Here is a 13,042-nt window from a genome sequence, read left to right on the forward strand (position 1 = left end):
AGTACACATCCTATTTTTCTCCTTGTTATCTCTACAGGGCTTCAAGGTTTCTTAGCCATTTTCACACAACTGGATGAGAAACAAGTTAGAATACTGTTCACAGATCTCAAAGAGCAACATTTTCTGTTGTACTTTAAGCCCTCTGAGAGCTCACCCAATTCAATTAGAATATGTGGGGAAATGCTTTTTAAGCATTTTGTTCTGCATGAAAATAAATGGCATAAGGGATCCCATTTACACAATGCCACATACCTGTTCTAATTAATCCGAAACACTGATAATCTTACCAGACCCATCCTAAGCATTAGTAGCACAGATGATGAGCAGCACACCAGAAGGCTGGGGCACAAGGCCAGACTATATATTTATATATTTATATATTTATATATATATATATTATGTATGTGTGTGTATATATATATATATATATATATATATATATATATATATATATATATATATATATTTATTTATATATATATATATATGTATGTATGTGTGTGTATATATATATATATATATATATATATGAATGAATGATACTCTTGACTACATCAAAAGTAAACCAATTTATTGAAAGCACTTTTCCCAATCACTTCACCAAATATTGCAGCGTTTGGAACATAGTACTTTGTAATCAAAGTACTCAAAAGCACAGATTTGGTGGATTGTTGTTCCCTCATTTGTATAAAGTGTTATAAGCACTACCAGCATTTCTGTGGTTAGCTTGATTATTGATCATAATTACATGGACTTTTTGACTTTTTAACACTCCATATAACTGTATCACTTACACACCAAATATTGTTTAATAAATAGGGAGTTTAGACATTTGTTCACATGCATGCTTACGGTGGAAAACTGGTTTCAGATTACTGCCTAATAAAAGCCAGGAGAATCCCTTCTGACACATTGACTCCAAGATAGCCTCTCTGACAATGAGCAGAGAGCCATCTAAAAGAACAAATGGAACATACTGGAGATGTTTCCCACCAACCACAAGCCCTAAGGGAAGCATCAAGAAGGTATGGGGAGGTTATTTCTCTTATTTGTTTGTTTGTTTCCTCATTCATTTTCCCACAGGGTAAAGGCAGTCCTCGACTTACAACAGTTTGCTTAGTGACCGTTCAAAGATACAACGGCAGCACAAAAAGTGACTTATGACCATTTTTTTCACACTGATGACCATTACAGCATCCCCGAGGTCAAGTGATTTACATTCAGATACTTTGACAACTGACCGTTGCAGTGTCCCGGGATTCTCCTTTGCGACCTTCGGACAAGCAAGAGTCCATCAGGAAGCTGGATTCACTTAATCCCTATTTTTTTTTCCTAATTTTAACAACTGCAGTTGATTCGCTTCACGAGTGTGGCGAGCAAGGCAAGTCCTAAAACGGGGCAAAAGTCACTTCACTCATTTCTCATTTAGCAACAGGGTTCAATTGCAGTCGTCAGCTGAGGACTACCCCTAGAGCCCCAACTTGTGAGCAAACCCCAAGTCAGGACTTTCGCTTCCAAACACAAGGCAGGCGCACACAGAGATACACGGACAGAAAATACACAAGCGCGCACGCGCGCACACACCTTGGCGCCGCAACCTCCTCTTCTTGAGCCCAAAGATGCGGACCTTGGAGAAGATATCCACCAGGTTGCCATTGCAAAGCCCGCGGTTCTTACTGGGGCTGTTGCGCCTCCTGTTGGCCGAGGGCCGGTCCCAGTGCTGCAAGTCGCGCGCTTGGCGCTTCTGGCGGATCAAACCGCTGGCGATGGCCGCAGCCATGGCCCCTCGGGTTCCCGCGCTTTCCTCGGGCGCCCGGCTCAAGCCTCACCGCGGAAAGGGCGCCGGGCTTGGCTCAGCTTAGGCGCGACCCCATCGCCTCACGGGCCAAGGGCAAGGACGAAAAAGTCACGGGGTCGCCACCCATGAAGCCTCTGAAGGCTTTCGGACCGAAGCAAAGCAACAAGCGGCAGCCAAAGCAGCGGCGGCGGCGGCGGCGGTCTGTCTAAGATTGCGATAGTAGTGCCTCCACGACGCCGGGCTCATGCCCGGTTCTCCATGGCGGCGGCAACCGCCGCTTCCATCGCTCGGGTCACCATCGCCGCGTCTTCCTCCTCCTCCTCAGAGCTGCCGCCGAGTGCTTCGGAAAGCAGCATCTGGAAAGTGTACGCTACGGCTCCTGAGAGAAAAAGACTTCATATCAAGGCACTTCGGTCCCACCCTTGCCGACACCCCGCCACACACACACACAAACACACACACACACACACAACCCTCCCTTTCTCCCTTCCCAAGGCAACCGAGGGAGGGGATTTGTCCTTGGGGCGTGTGGGTGGGGAGTTAAAAGCGGGGCGATTCCCAAAGCCGACACAAAAACCAGCAACAACATGCGGTTCGGGGGAAACGGGAGGAGGCAACAACAGGGCGGCGAAAGGGGTGGGGTGGGGTGGCCGGTGGGATTGTAAAAAAAAAAAAAAAAGGCTCGGCCGACCAAGGGAAGCCACGCACAAGGAGGCCGCCCCTCGCCTTCCAGCGGGGGCTTTTTGTGGTCCCCGCTCAGCGCGCGCGCGCGCGACAATGGGGGCAGCGCGTGGCATGGGGGGGGGAGAGAGAGAGAGGGAGAAAGAAGGTGCCCGGTGGGGTGGGAAACGGGAAGGAGAACCCGCCAAAAGTGGGTGTGGGAGAGCGAGGTCGTGTGGCCGCTGGTGAGGTTAAACGAGGGGAGGGAGGGAGAGAGACGAGAAAGGGGCGACTCTTGAGGGGGAAAGAAACGGGGTGCGAAGAAGAGAATCCGGAGCCCTCGAAGGCGGGAAAGGAAGCGAAGTTGTAACCTGCCGTCTGGAGATCTTCCTCCCGGCTCCGGAGAGGCTCCCCCGGTGGGACTGACGCCTTTGGCACCAAAGACTCCCGACTGGCGGCGGCGGCGACGTGTCCCTCGGAACACCCCACTTCCCCCCCCCTTAACTTGTAGTCCCAACCCTCCCTTCCTCGGGCATCCCTCGTCGCTCGACGCGGTCGGACCCCGCTTTGACCTTCCGGACGGGAAAGGTGACTCGCGTGTGGAAAGCGCGCTTCGGCAGCCGTTGACAACAAAGAGCGATGCGTGGCGGGGTCTCGAGAGCGGAATGGCCCCGCGTGGCTTCGCTTCCTTCCTCGCGCCGGCCTCCTGGTAGATTCCCGGCAGGGCGGCACCCTTCTCCCGGGAGCGACCTCTTTGACTAGTCCGGGGCCAACGGCAGTCCCAGGAGCCGAAAAGGCTGGCACCTTTGGAGTTTGGGTGGGGGCGGCTTTGGATATCCCAGGTGCCCGGCTCTTCCGTGGCTAGACTGCGGTAGAGGTCACTCTCCATCTAAAACGGGGCGGTAGGGTTTGGGAGGGATGTGGATCCTCCCCAAAAACCCAACTGCCCAATCTTCCACATGGATTTCGCCCGATTCTTTCGCCATTCTCTCTTCGTTTTGTTGGGAGACGCTGCTACTTTTTCGCGAAGATGTGAATTACCACCAAATCAAGCAGGACGAGAAAGGGAAGGAAGGAGGGAGCCACTTTTTTTTTTTGCTCCAGTTCACACCTGCTTTTAGATTCTGTTTTCCTAGACTACATAGCAGTCTAGTGCCCACAAATTGAACCTCGGCTCCTGATCTCTCAGGAGTTGTTTGGTTCTGGTTAGAAAAGAGAAACCCTTCAGGCTCATAAGTAATCGTTTGAAAGGAAAACGTTTAGAATGGGAGAAAAAAACGGGGGAAATGAGGGGGAAAAAAACTGAAATGTTTAGTACCGAAACAAAATACACACATGTATAGTTTTAAAAAGCAACATGTACAAAGAGAGTAGAGGAATACAAAAGGTATAATCTCTAAATAGACAAGAAAGTTGCACCAAGGGTAGAAAGAAATCCATTGAAATACTACTCAAACATTTACTTGTCAATTGATAAACATCTCTGTTCAACTATACAGCTGGCAATCATGACATTTTAGTGATCAGTCTCTGTTTTATCAGCTAAATCTAACCATTCTGGATTTTATAAGGCTGGAATTTTTAAAAAAAAATGTTCAGTGATTATTTGGGACAAGTGCTGAAGGAAATAATTTTAATTAATTCACACTCCAGTGAGATAGTCTGTTTGCTACAGATTATCAAATTATCAAGACAAAAAAGACTGGTGCTAGTTTATCTATAAACAAAGTGTGTTTGATTGATGTTTCTCCCTCTTCCTTTTGGCATTTTTGTGTGCAATTAAAGGTACAGAAAACCCTGACAACATTTGGACATCTCTTATTGACCTAATCCAAAGATAGCCTAGTCCACCACACATATTGCTCACTATCGATATGTCAAAGCATTAGAATTATACAGTCTTTGAGAATCACTGCATAACATTCTTTGGTTGCTATGCAAAAATAACACTAATTAAATCAGCTGCTAGTAGATGTGGCTACAGGAACAAAGCAGATTTGAAGTTATAGATGATCACCTAAAAGAATCACTCATAAACTTTTCTTTTCATGTGAACATCCTGATTGCTAACACTGAACAAAAAAGAGATAGGAGGCATTTGTCCTGTAAATTTCCACCCAGTTGAAATGGCTCTAAGCGTTATGTATGAAAGTGAACTTCAAAACATCCATGATTTCTATAGCTTCATATGCTTATCATCCAAATCATTTGACTGGAATGCAAGATGCACTTTGATTTTATACATATTTTTTCTTCAAACATACTTGTATGGAATGCTTATAAATTGTATCTGTACAGCACAGCGCACTGCCAAGGCCAAAATTTTCCAAATATGTATTGCAGTACATTTCAGCTAAATGTTTGTTGGACTTTAACAACAATACCCAATACTCTCCCTAAAAATTTAATGCACAAAATAGAACATTAGCAATTTGGTTTTTGTGATAGATTGGTATTTTGTGGTTGTTATTGACTGTAGACCATGGGTGTCAAACTCGATCATGGACCGGATCATGACGTATCACAATTTTTTCTGCCTTTGCGGAGCTGGGGTAGGCTTGGCCTGTGCATGACGTATGCAGCCTGCATGCCGCCAGTTTGACAGGCCTACTCTGGATTTTTCTTTGTGGATTATTGATTAATCTTATTATTGATATTGTAACCTCTCATTTGCTACCCTATGAAATGGACACCAATATATACTATAGAAACACATAATTGTTTTTATTTTAATTCTTGTTCCCCAGGTTTGTTTGCTTTTTCAAACATGGAAAAAATAATAATATCCCTTTAAATTTTAAAGTGATACTAAGTAAATTCAATATTACTTATATTATAAGTATTACTTATAGGTTTATTTTAGAGTTTCTTTCAGAACAAGGTTTATATCTGCATAAGCTTTATATCTACATATCTATAGTAGGTTTTATTGCTATTATCCTTTTCATCTCTCATCTTTCTTACTATCTTCTTTTATTATGATTTATCATTCATTGTTTGTATCTTATGATTTATGATAGTAACTATGATTTATTATCTATGACTTGTTGTTTGTATATACTTAGAGCTTATGCACTGGAGACCTTGTGTGTCCAATCATACTTGTCCAATAAAGAATATTCTGTTCTGTTCTGTTCTATTAAGATAGCAATTGACATAGCTGGCATTTTACAGTGCTTGTCAAACCTGTACTTTATCTGGAAATATATTAGGGAGTCTATTTGTTGTAGTGGTTAAAGCACCAGCTAGAATGCAGAAACCCATGAATTCTATTCCCACTTTAGGCACAAAGCCAGCTTGGTGACTTGAAGGCACACAAAAAATATTCATTGAACTACAGCATAATATATTAATTCTTAAGATGAATGCTGCTTAAATAGAATGTTACATACTAATGGGCGCTTTGAAGGAAATTCTAGCATTCTACTGTTTTGGAAAAACAATTTACCGTACTTTGATCAGGACCTTGGACAGAGGAAACCAAATAGGAAGAAGCTAATCTTCAATTTGCAAAATATAATAGGACCATTTAAAGAAAGACATTAGTTCCTCAAATTAAGACAAAAACAAGAAATTAACCAATATAGTCTAATAATGTCAGGAACAGGAAGTAAATCACAGTTGCCTTCCATCTAGGATGTAAGGGCATACTGCAGACATTCACTCCTTAAAAGTCTTGAGTATCTTCATCCCTTGGTAAAAACTACCAAAAACAGAATTATAACAAAGAATAGAAATTTATCATGGGATGTATATATGTATACATATGTATAATATAATACCAGTAATATTCTGGGTAAAATCCCATGATTTTACTGGGGAATAATTATGTCTCCTTTGGCCTTTCTGTTTCCTTTGTGTTTAAGAAATCTATACCTATACATATTTCTTTTCCAGTATTTGGCAGGGAAAAGTGAAGTTGAAATTGAATTGTTTTATAACAGCTTTTAAACACTAAAGAAAAGATTTTGAGGATATTGAGAAACAGTTCTTTACTTGTGGAATTTCCATGCAAGGCAGAAAATAAAATCAAACTTCAAGAAATGTAATGGGTTTTTCACCAAGTAATTTCACCTGCAGGAAAACTACTAATAAACTACTAATGTAAAATCTAAACTCTGTACTAGGGCCATATTATTTAATCAGGTAGTCTTGCAATGACCATATGTCATGTACCAGTTATTAATGGTAAGTTTCCTCTCTACATCTCCCTCATTTTATTTGTTCTATGTTATTCCACTTTGGAAACATTGTGACTTTAGTCACATAAAATTCAGTTTGTATATCTGATACTGTATGAAAAATGAGGATGCAAATTAATGAAAAATGGGTAAAAATGATGCAAAACAAAAAAAAAACATCGAAATTGAGTAAGGTTTTCTTTCAAAATCATGAAGAAAAATAAATTCTCTTATAATTTGAAAATCTAGGGTAGCTATTTACTATGTTAGGTGTACCAAGGGAAACTCAAGAGAGCCATCTACTGACTTAAATCTGTGCTAAAATACACACTTCTAGCAAGAACAAAATATTGATATGTAACACATTTGTTTAGAACAAAGATCTTTTAACAGGCTTGCAGAAGGAGAACATATATTTTACTGATTGTGTGACTACCAACTAAGAAGGTATTATTGTAATTTTAGGGTGTCATTTCTGCTGTATAATAAAAGAACAAAATAATTTGAAAAAAATCAATGATTTCAGATGATAGTTTTTCATTGTTGTAGCTATATGGTAAATAGGAAGTTTTGGGAAAAATAGTGCATATGTTATATGATTACTGAGTGATTTCTAGACTGGCTTTATTTTTATATTAATTTATATTCAAGATGAATATTTGCAGATTCCACTTAAAATATATCACAACATCTCTTTTATAGCCAAATCTAGGTTACAGCTAAATTGTTCCTTTTTACTGGACAAGACTTTCAGAATGTACACTTCTCAGTATATACACATAATGTTCATTCAACTGAAGAAAACAAAAATGCAGGTTGATACCTTGGAATCATTTATTAACCGTGAGGCAAAGAAGAACAAGGTAGACATACAGAATTTTTTATCGGCCAAGCGTGATTAGACACAAGGAATTTGTCTCTGGTGCATAAGCTCTCAGTGCACGTACAAACGAAGTAATAGGTCATAGATAATAAATCATAGTTACAGTCATTAATCATAAGATACAAACAACATGATCAATCATAGGATACTATTGGAGAAGATCATAGGAAAGATGAGAAGATAAGGCAATTAGAAATGAGAAAGATGAAAAGAATAATAGCAATACAGCCCTATCTTTAGGTCTAAGATAGTCCTGTGTTCAACAGAGTGATGGCACAGGGGAAAAATTGTCTTTGTATCTAGTTGTTTTGGCATGTAATGCCCTATAGCAGCATCCTGAGAGGAGAAGTTGAAAAGTTTATGCCCAGGGTATGAGGGGATCTGTAGATATTTTCTCAGCCCTCTTTATAATCCATGCAGTATACAGATCCTCAATGGAAAGAAGGCTGGTTGCAGTTGTTTTTTCTGCAGTCCTAACTATCAATTGAAGTCTGTCCCGGTCCTGTTTGGATGCAATGCCAAACCAGACAATTATTGAAGTACAAATGATAGACTCAATACTTCCCTTGTACAACTGTATCAGTAGATCCTTGGACAATCTGAATCATATACACATGACCCTTAGATTGCCCCAGTAACAGCTTCTCACAGGGTTAATGCACATTCAGTTTCTAATCAAGTCGCAGTCTAAGGCCTTTTCACAAATACTTATCCTTATTCCTGCTGTTCTCTGCTTCCTAGTTCATTTTGCACATTTCACATTGGCTTAACTTTTGCTATTTTTTCTTTGCAACTTTACAATTACATCAGTTACTATCGGTAAGCCATTGCTATCTAAACTGCCTTATTCTATTTCTCTCAACCTCCTACCTTCTTAGCTTTTCTTCTTTTACATTCCTTCTTCCCTCTCTGTTTGTCTATTGTGTTATTTTCTTCTCACAATTCTGGCCCATTTCTTAACAATAGCTTTGTGCACCTCACTTCAATATGTATGCTTCTAAGTGCTATTCAATTAAAACAATACTTAGTACACAAGCAAATGTAGAATGTTAGGAAAGAAGCTGAGTTATAAACTGAGACATCCAAGATCACTTGGCATAAAGGTCTTTCTATCATCAGTAGCTTTCATTAATGAACTTCACCCAGCTGAAACACAAAGGAAACAATACAGTGTGATATTTCAAAAGTTCCCTCAGGTCCTGGTTGCCTGAGGTTATTGAGCAAATCATTCAACCTGTCTACTGAGTCTAGACTTTCCTTAATATGATATGAAATAACTCTTCCATGACCCAAAGATTTACAGAGAGCAGAATTACTGCTATTATAATCTGCACTTTTTGTTTTAATTCTAGTGTAAATGGAATGAAATACATTAACTCGGGAATCACTTAAATATGTAATTGTTGGTTTCCAGACTGATAAAGACTCAGGACACAGTTATATAACACAGCTATCTGCAAGTTTTTCCATTCAGTGAAAAAATATCTCACAGGAAGTCTGTTAGAAACAAAACTAAAAAGATGATAGTTTAACGTATTATAGGAAAAATTGGATCTAAATAGGAAAGAGTTCAGTTGCTGATATTCTTGTAATCCCATCTGTTTCATCTTAGTAAATCTTACTTTCAGTTTGAGGCAACAGGAAAACAGCTTGACAAAGTACAGATATTGTAATGAAATGAACAAATGTATGTTGCTTATACAACTTATCGTCCAGAACAGATACTAATTTAGCAAAGAATAAGAAAGATGAGTAATATTTGATTGAAGTAACTTACTCTTCTTTTCAATTTCAAATTATCTATCACCCTTTTACCTAGAGTGTGTATTTCTTTCTACACTTTATGCAACCAGAGATTAACATGCACCTTGTTTTTATTCTCCATAAAAACAGGGCTATTATATTTAGTGAAGATGTAGGCTTTTCTACAGAGAAAAGTGGCTCTCTATTAAATATGGAAACCATCTACACACATATATAAACAGCTTTGTTTCCTATTTATTTACAACTGTATACTATCATAAGGAACCAATATCTTAAAAACAAATAACAAATGGCATAATTTTATCTCTAAAATGCAGAATTTTAATTCTAAAAATACTCAACAAATTTTCCCAGCCTGCTTAAATTCACATATGCTCTGGAAACAAACAAATAAAGCAATAAAGGTAGTATCACTTTGTAAAGGCATGTCCAGAAATATTACTGATATTTCATTAAATTTCACAAATCCTAGTAGCTGTTTGTTGCTGTGTAAATGACTACAGGAGGATCTAGGGAATTCAAGAGAGCCAGTTCACAACAATGAAACCTAATCTCCACATGTAACTAAAGAATTTGCATTCAATATTAATTGAATATTAATGCTGTGTCTCTATATTATGTATTCTTTAGCTTTGTTCTCTCTCCAGCCCTTGCTTCTTCACTTGCTAATCAAAAAGGAAGGGAACTGATGAGAAATTTAAACCACTACTGTCAGTAATCCCCTACATTGGTATTGATAGCTTCTGTATTTCTAGGCTAGGAGGCACTGAAGAATTATATTGAAGGCTTAAGAGAAGTTAGCCACTCTTTTGTGTTTACAAATGGAATAGCTTATAAGCAACATAATAGCAGATTAACACTCAGGGTATGCTCATAAATGAGCAGTCTAATTGGCACAGATGATAACTAGAGACCTAGGCGGCAGTTGTTATGTTTATTAAATTAGTCCATAGTTTACAGTGTGGCCTTGCCCAAGTGAGTTTGATGGTGGCTAAGTACTGATTAATCTATTTGCATTAATTAATCCTGTTAAGAGCATTGTTCCTCTCAGAAGAGTTATCTTTACATAGCTAAGAAAACTTATGTCATACTTTTTAAGTTTTCTTAAACATTAGATGTTCTTAGGCTGGACAGTGTAATGACATATGCTGATTGTGTAACTTGATAAAGTACCATATATACAGTGTGTGCGTGGGGGGGGGGGTATTTGCTGGATTTGTGTTTTGTCAGAATCTTAGGGAATAATGGACTGTATCCAAAATAGTGACAAACAAAGCAGAGACTAGTAACACTGCAGTCACCTCCATCAGAAACCCCTAACACCCTACAGATATTCACTTAATGAAATTTAGAAACTCTAGCTATAGAAACCATAAATAGACATAGTTGGCCATCAGTCAAGTTCTCCAAGATGCAGTTGGAAGAAACTGGAGCAATCTGGGAGCCCTTAGAGACAAATGTGAAGAGTCATGGAAAGAAAAATCAGATTGAAACATAAAAACCCAACTACCGAGATTCACTTAGATTGCAGTGGGATTGAAATGAAAAATAATGAACAAATAAACAGTCTCAGTCTTGTCCATATTCACTTTCAGATAGTTGGACAACCAAATGAAAATGTTTACTCCATCGTATTCCAAGACATTCCATTACAGTTGATCAACAGTCAGAAGATCAGTAGACTTCAATATGATCAATATAATTATGTTATTGGATTTCCTGATCATGAATCAAAGGAAGAGTGAACAAAATAAGTCTTCCCATGAACCCCCAAGAGAGATACCCACTATAAGGGGAAATTTTTCAGACTGAACAAGAAATCAAAACCAGTCCAGTGCATTACCAGTAATGTCCAAATACTGTAACCTTAGAGCGATGTCTAATTATCAATACTGTCACTTACTGCTATCAGGTCCCAAAATATCAATACCAATATAAAGTAATGGAACTTGGTCACCAGATATCACTGGTAGAGTGCTATCCAATTTGAATGCCCTGTCTGAAATCTTAGTTGATATAAATTGAGAAGGCTACTAAAAGACAGATGAAGACTCATTTGTGTAAGATGAAAACTCTCTCAATGACTTCAGGTGAAAAAGGAACCAAAGACATATAGTCAGTGGGACTTGAGCACAAAGATGGAACAAAGGAGTTTTTCTTCAGCAAGGGGTGAAGAATAAGTATGCTTAAAAGACTCTAGGAAACTAATAGTAGTTAAAGAATATGACAAAAAGCTGAGAAGTTCGGCATTTGGCATTTGGGAGATGCTCTGTTCTGCTGTTCCACTAATTTCTTTGGGATCATCAGGAGAAAAAAATTAAGGCAGATGAGTGGTGGAAGACAGAATTACCTCAGGGACTCCATCCTGAACAAAACTCTTGATCTAATAAAAATCAAGACATACTGTTACAAACCCCAAAGAAAAGAAAACCAATGAGGGTTCTGCTGCAAAAATTATAATGTTTATAGCAAGCAACATTAACACATTACACAAATTTTTAAAAGAAAATATCTGTATGATGTGCAATATTTAGGGTTTTAAATCTATAAAAGCAGCAGTATTAAACAGATCTGTTACCTTGTGCCATGGACAATGCTGGTAATTCATTCCAGGAATGTTTTCATGTAGCTATTTCATTTAAAGTATGGATATATTTATTTGTAAGACCCAAATATAATAAAGGTCCCTGCCTTACATAAGGACTATTTATGCACTGACAGCTATAATCCCAATTCTATTGTTGGAAATAAACTTGCAATTTTTAACTGAAAGCAATCAGCAAAATCCCTCTGAAAATTCCAATACGCTAACCATCATAAAGATAATGTTTTGCCACAGTTGCATCTTGGACCCTAAGTGAAAATTAAAGCAAAGTTTGAAAACTAAATATTACCAATATAGGAATAGCATGAGATGCTTGGAGCCTATGCTGTCAAAATTGATAGAGGCATAATTATGAGGAACAAATAGAACTGTAGCCAGATTCAGAGAAACAACTGTTCTCACATTTACAGGAACTTGCAGAACAAGGCTGAATGAGACTGGCATAATAACAACAAAGAATTAAAAAGCAACAACATATCAACAGTACCAAACTACCACAATCAGTTTTGTGTTTCTTTTCTTGAAATATGGTACTTATGTCTTCTACATGCAGAGTGATCAGAAAAATTCATTATTGAGACTAGCTTCTGCAAGTAGAAGTGACCCAATGAACAACTGTTTATGGGGAGGGAATAACCCTTGAGTACTATTTGAAGTTATTCAATCAACTCCCAGATTTTGTTGACTGACTCAATCCCTATGTATAGCATACTGGTGCAGGAGACATATTCTATTTCCATAAATATCAATCTGCTGACTATTTTTTCATCTTGTTTAATGATGTTCTATACTTCTCTTTTGAATCACCTTGGTTGATTCTAATAAAAAAAAAATCTCAGGTATGAATTTTGAATATTATGAACTAATTATCTCAAACCCACCAGTGAAACATTATTAGAACTAAAGATGCATATTTATAAAGTGGTACTGCCCACTCAGGATCAAGGAATATCTCCTACCCAATTCAAAGAGATCTTTAAAATCTTGGGGAAAAACCCAAGATGCTAAAATCTTTTTAAAAAGCCACTAAATTATAAAAGATGTTTGACATATGCTAGTATCAGTTCAGAATAAAATTCTTTAACATGTTAATCACCCAGCTGGCATTACATAATACTTTATTATAACACATTTGCTTACATAAAAATATG

The 13,042-nt window shown here is 38.4% G+C and overlaps 1 protein-coding gene across 3 annotated transcripts in view; it reads right to left on the minus strand.

Annotated features, from left to right (window-relative positions):
* The window catches only part of FGF14 (fibroblast growth factor 14), a 321,475-nt gene that overhangs the window by 117,182 nt on the left and 191,251 nt on the right, over nt 1–13,042 (minus strand). Inside the window, exon 1 of one of the 3 annotated variants that reach the window (XM_026708390.2) lies at nt 1,585–2,305. The exons of the other annotated variants lie outside the window; for them this stretch is intronic. Coding sequence (XP_026564175.1) covers nt 1,585–1,780 — 196 coding nt within the window. The 5' untranslated portion in view covers nt 1,781–2,305. Of the gene's footprint in view, nt 1–1,584; nt 2,306–13,042 lie in introns of those variants that run through there. 3 annotated transcript variants of the gene reach the window in all.

The sequence above is a fragment of the Pseudonaja textilis genome, chromosome 8, assembly GCF_049901715.1.
Source record: "Pseudonaja textilis isolate UNSWEBS1 chromosome 8, rPseTex1.2, whole genome shotgun sequence".
NCBI classification, from domain to species: Eukaryota; Metazoa; Chordata; class Lepidosauria; order Squamata; family Elapidae; genus Pseudonaja; species Pseudonaja textilis.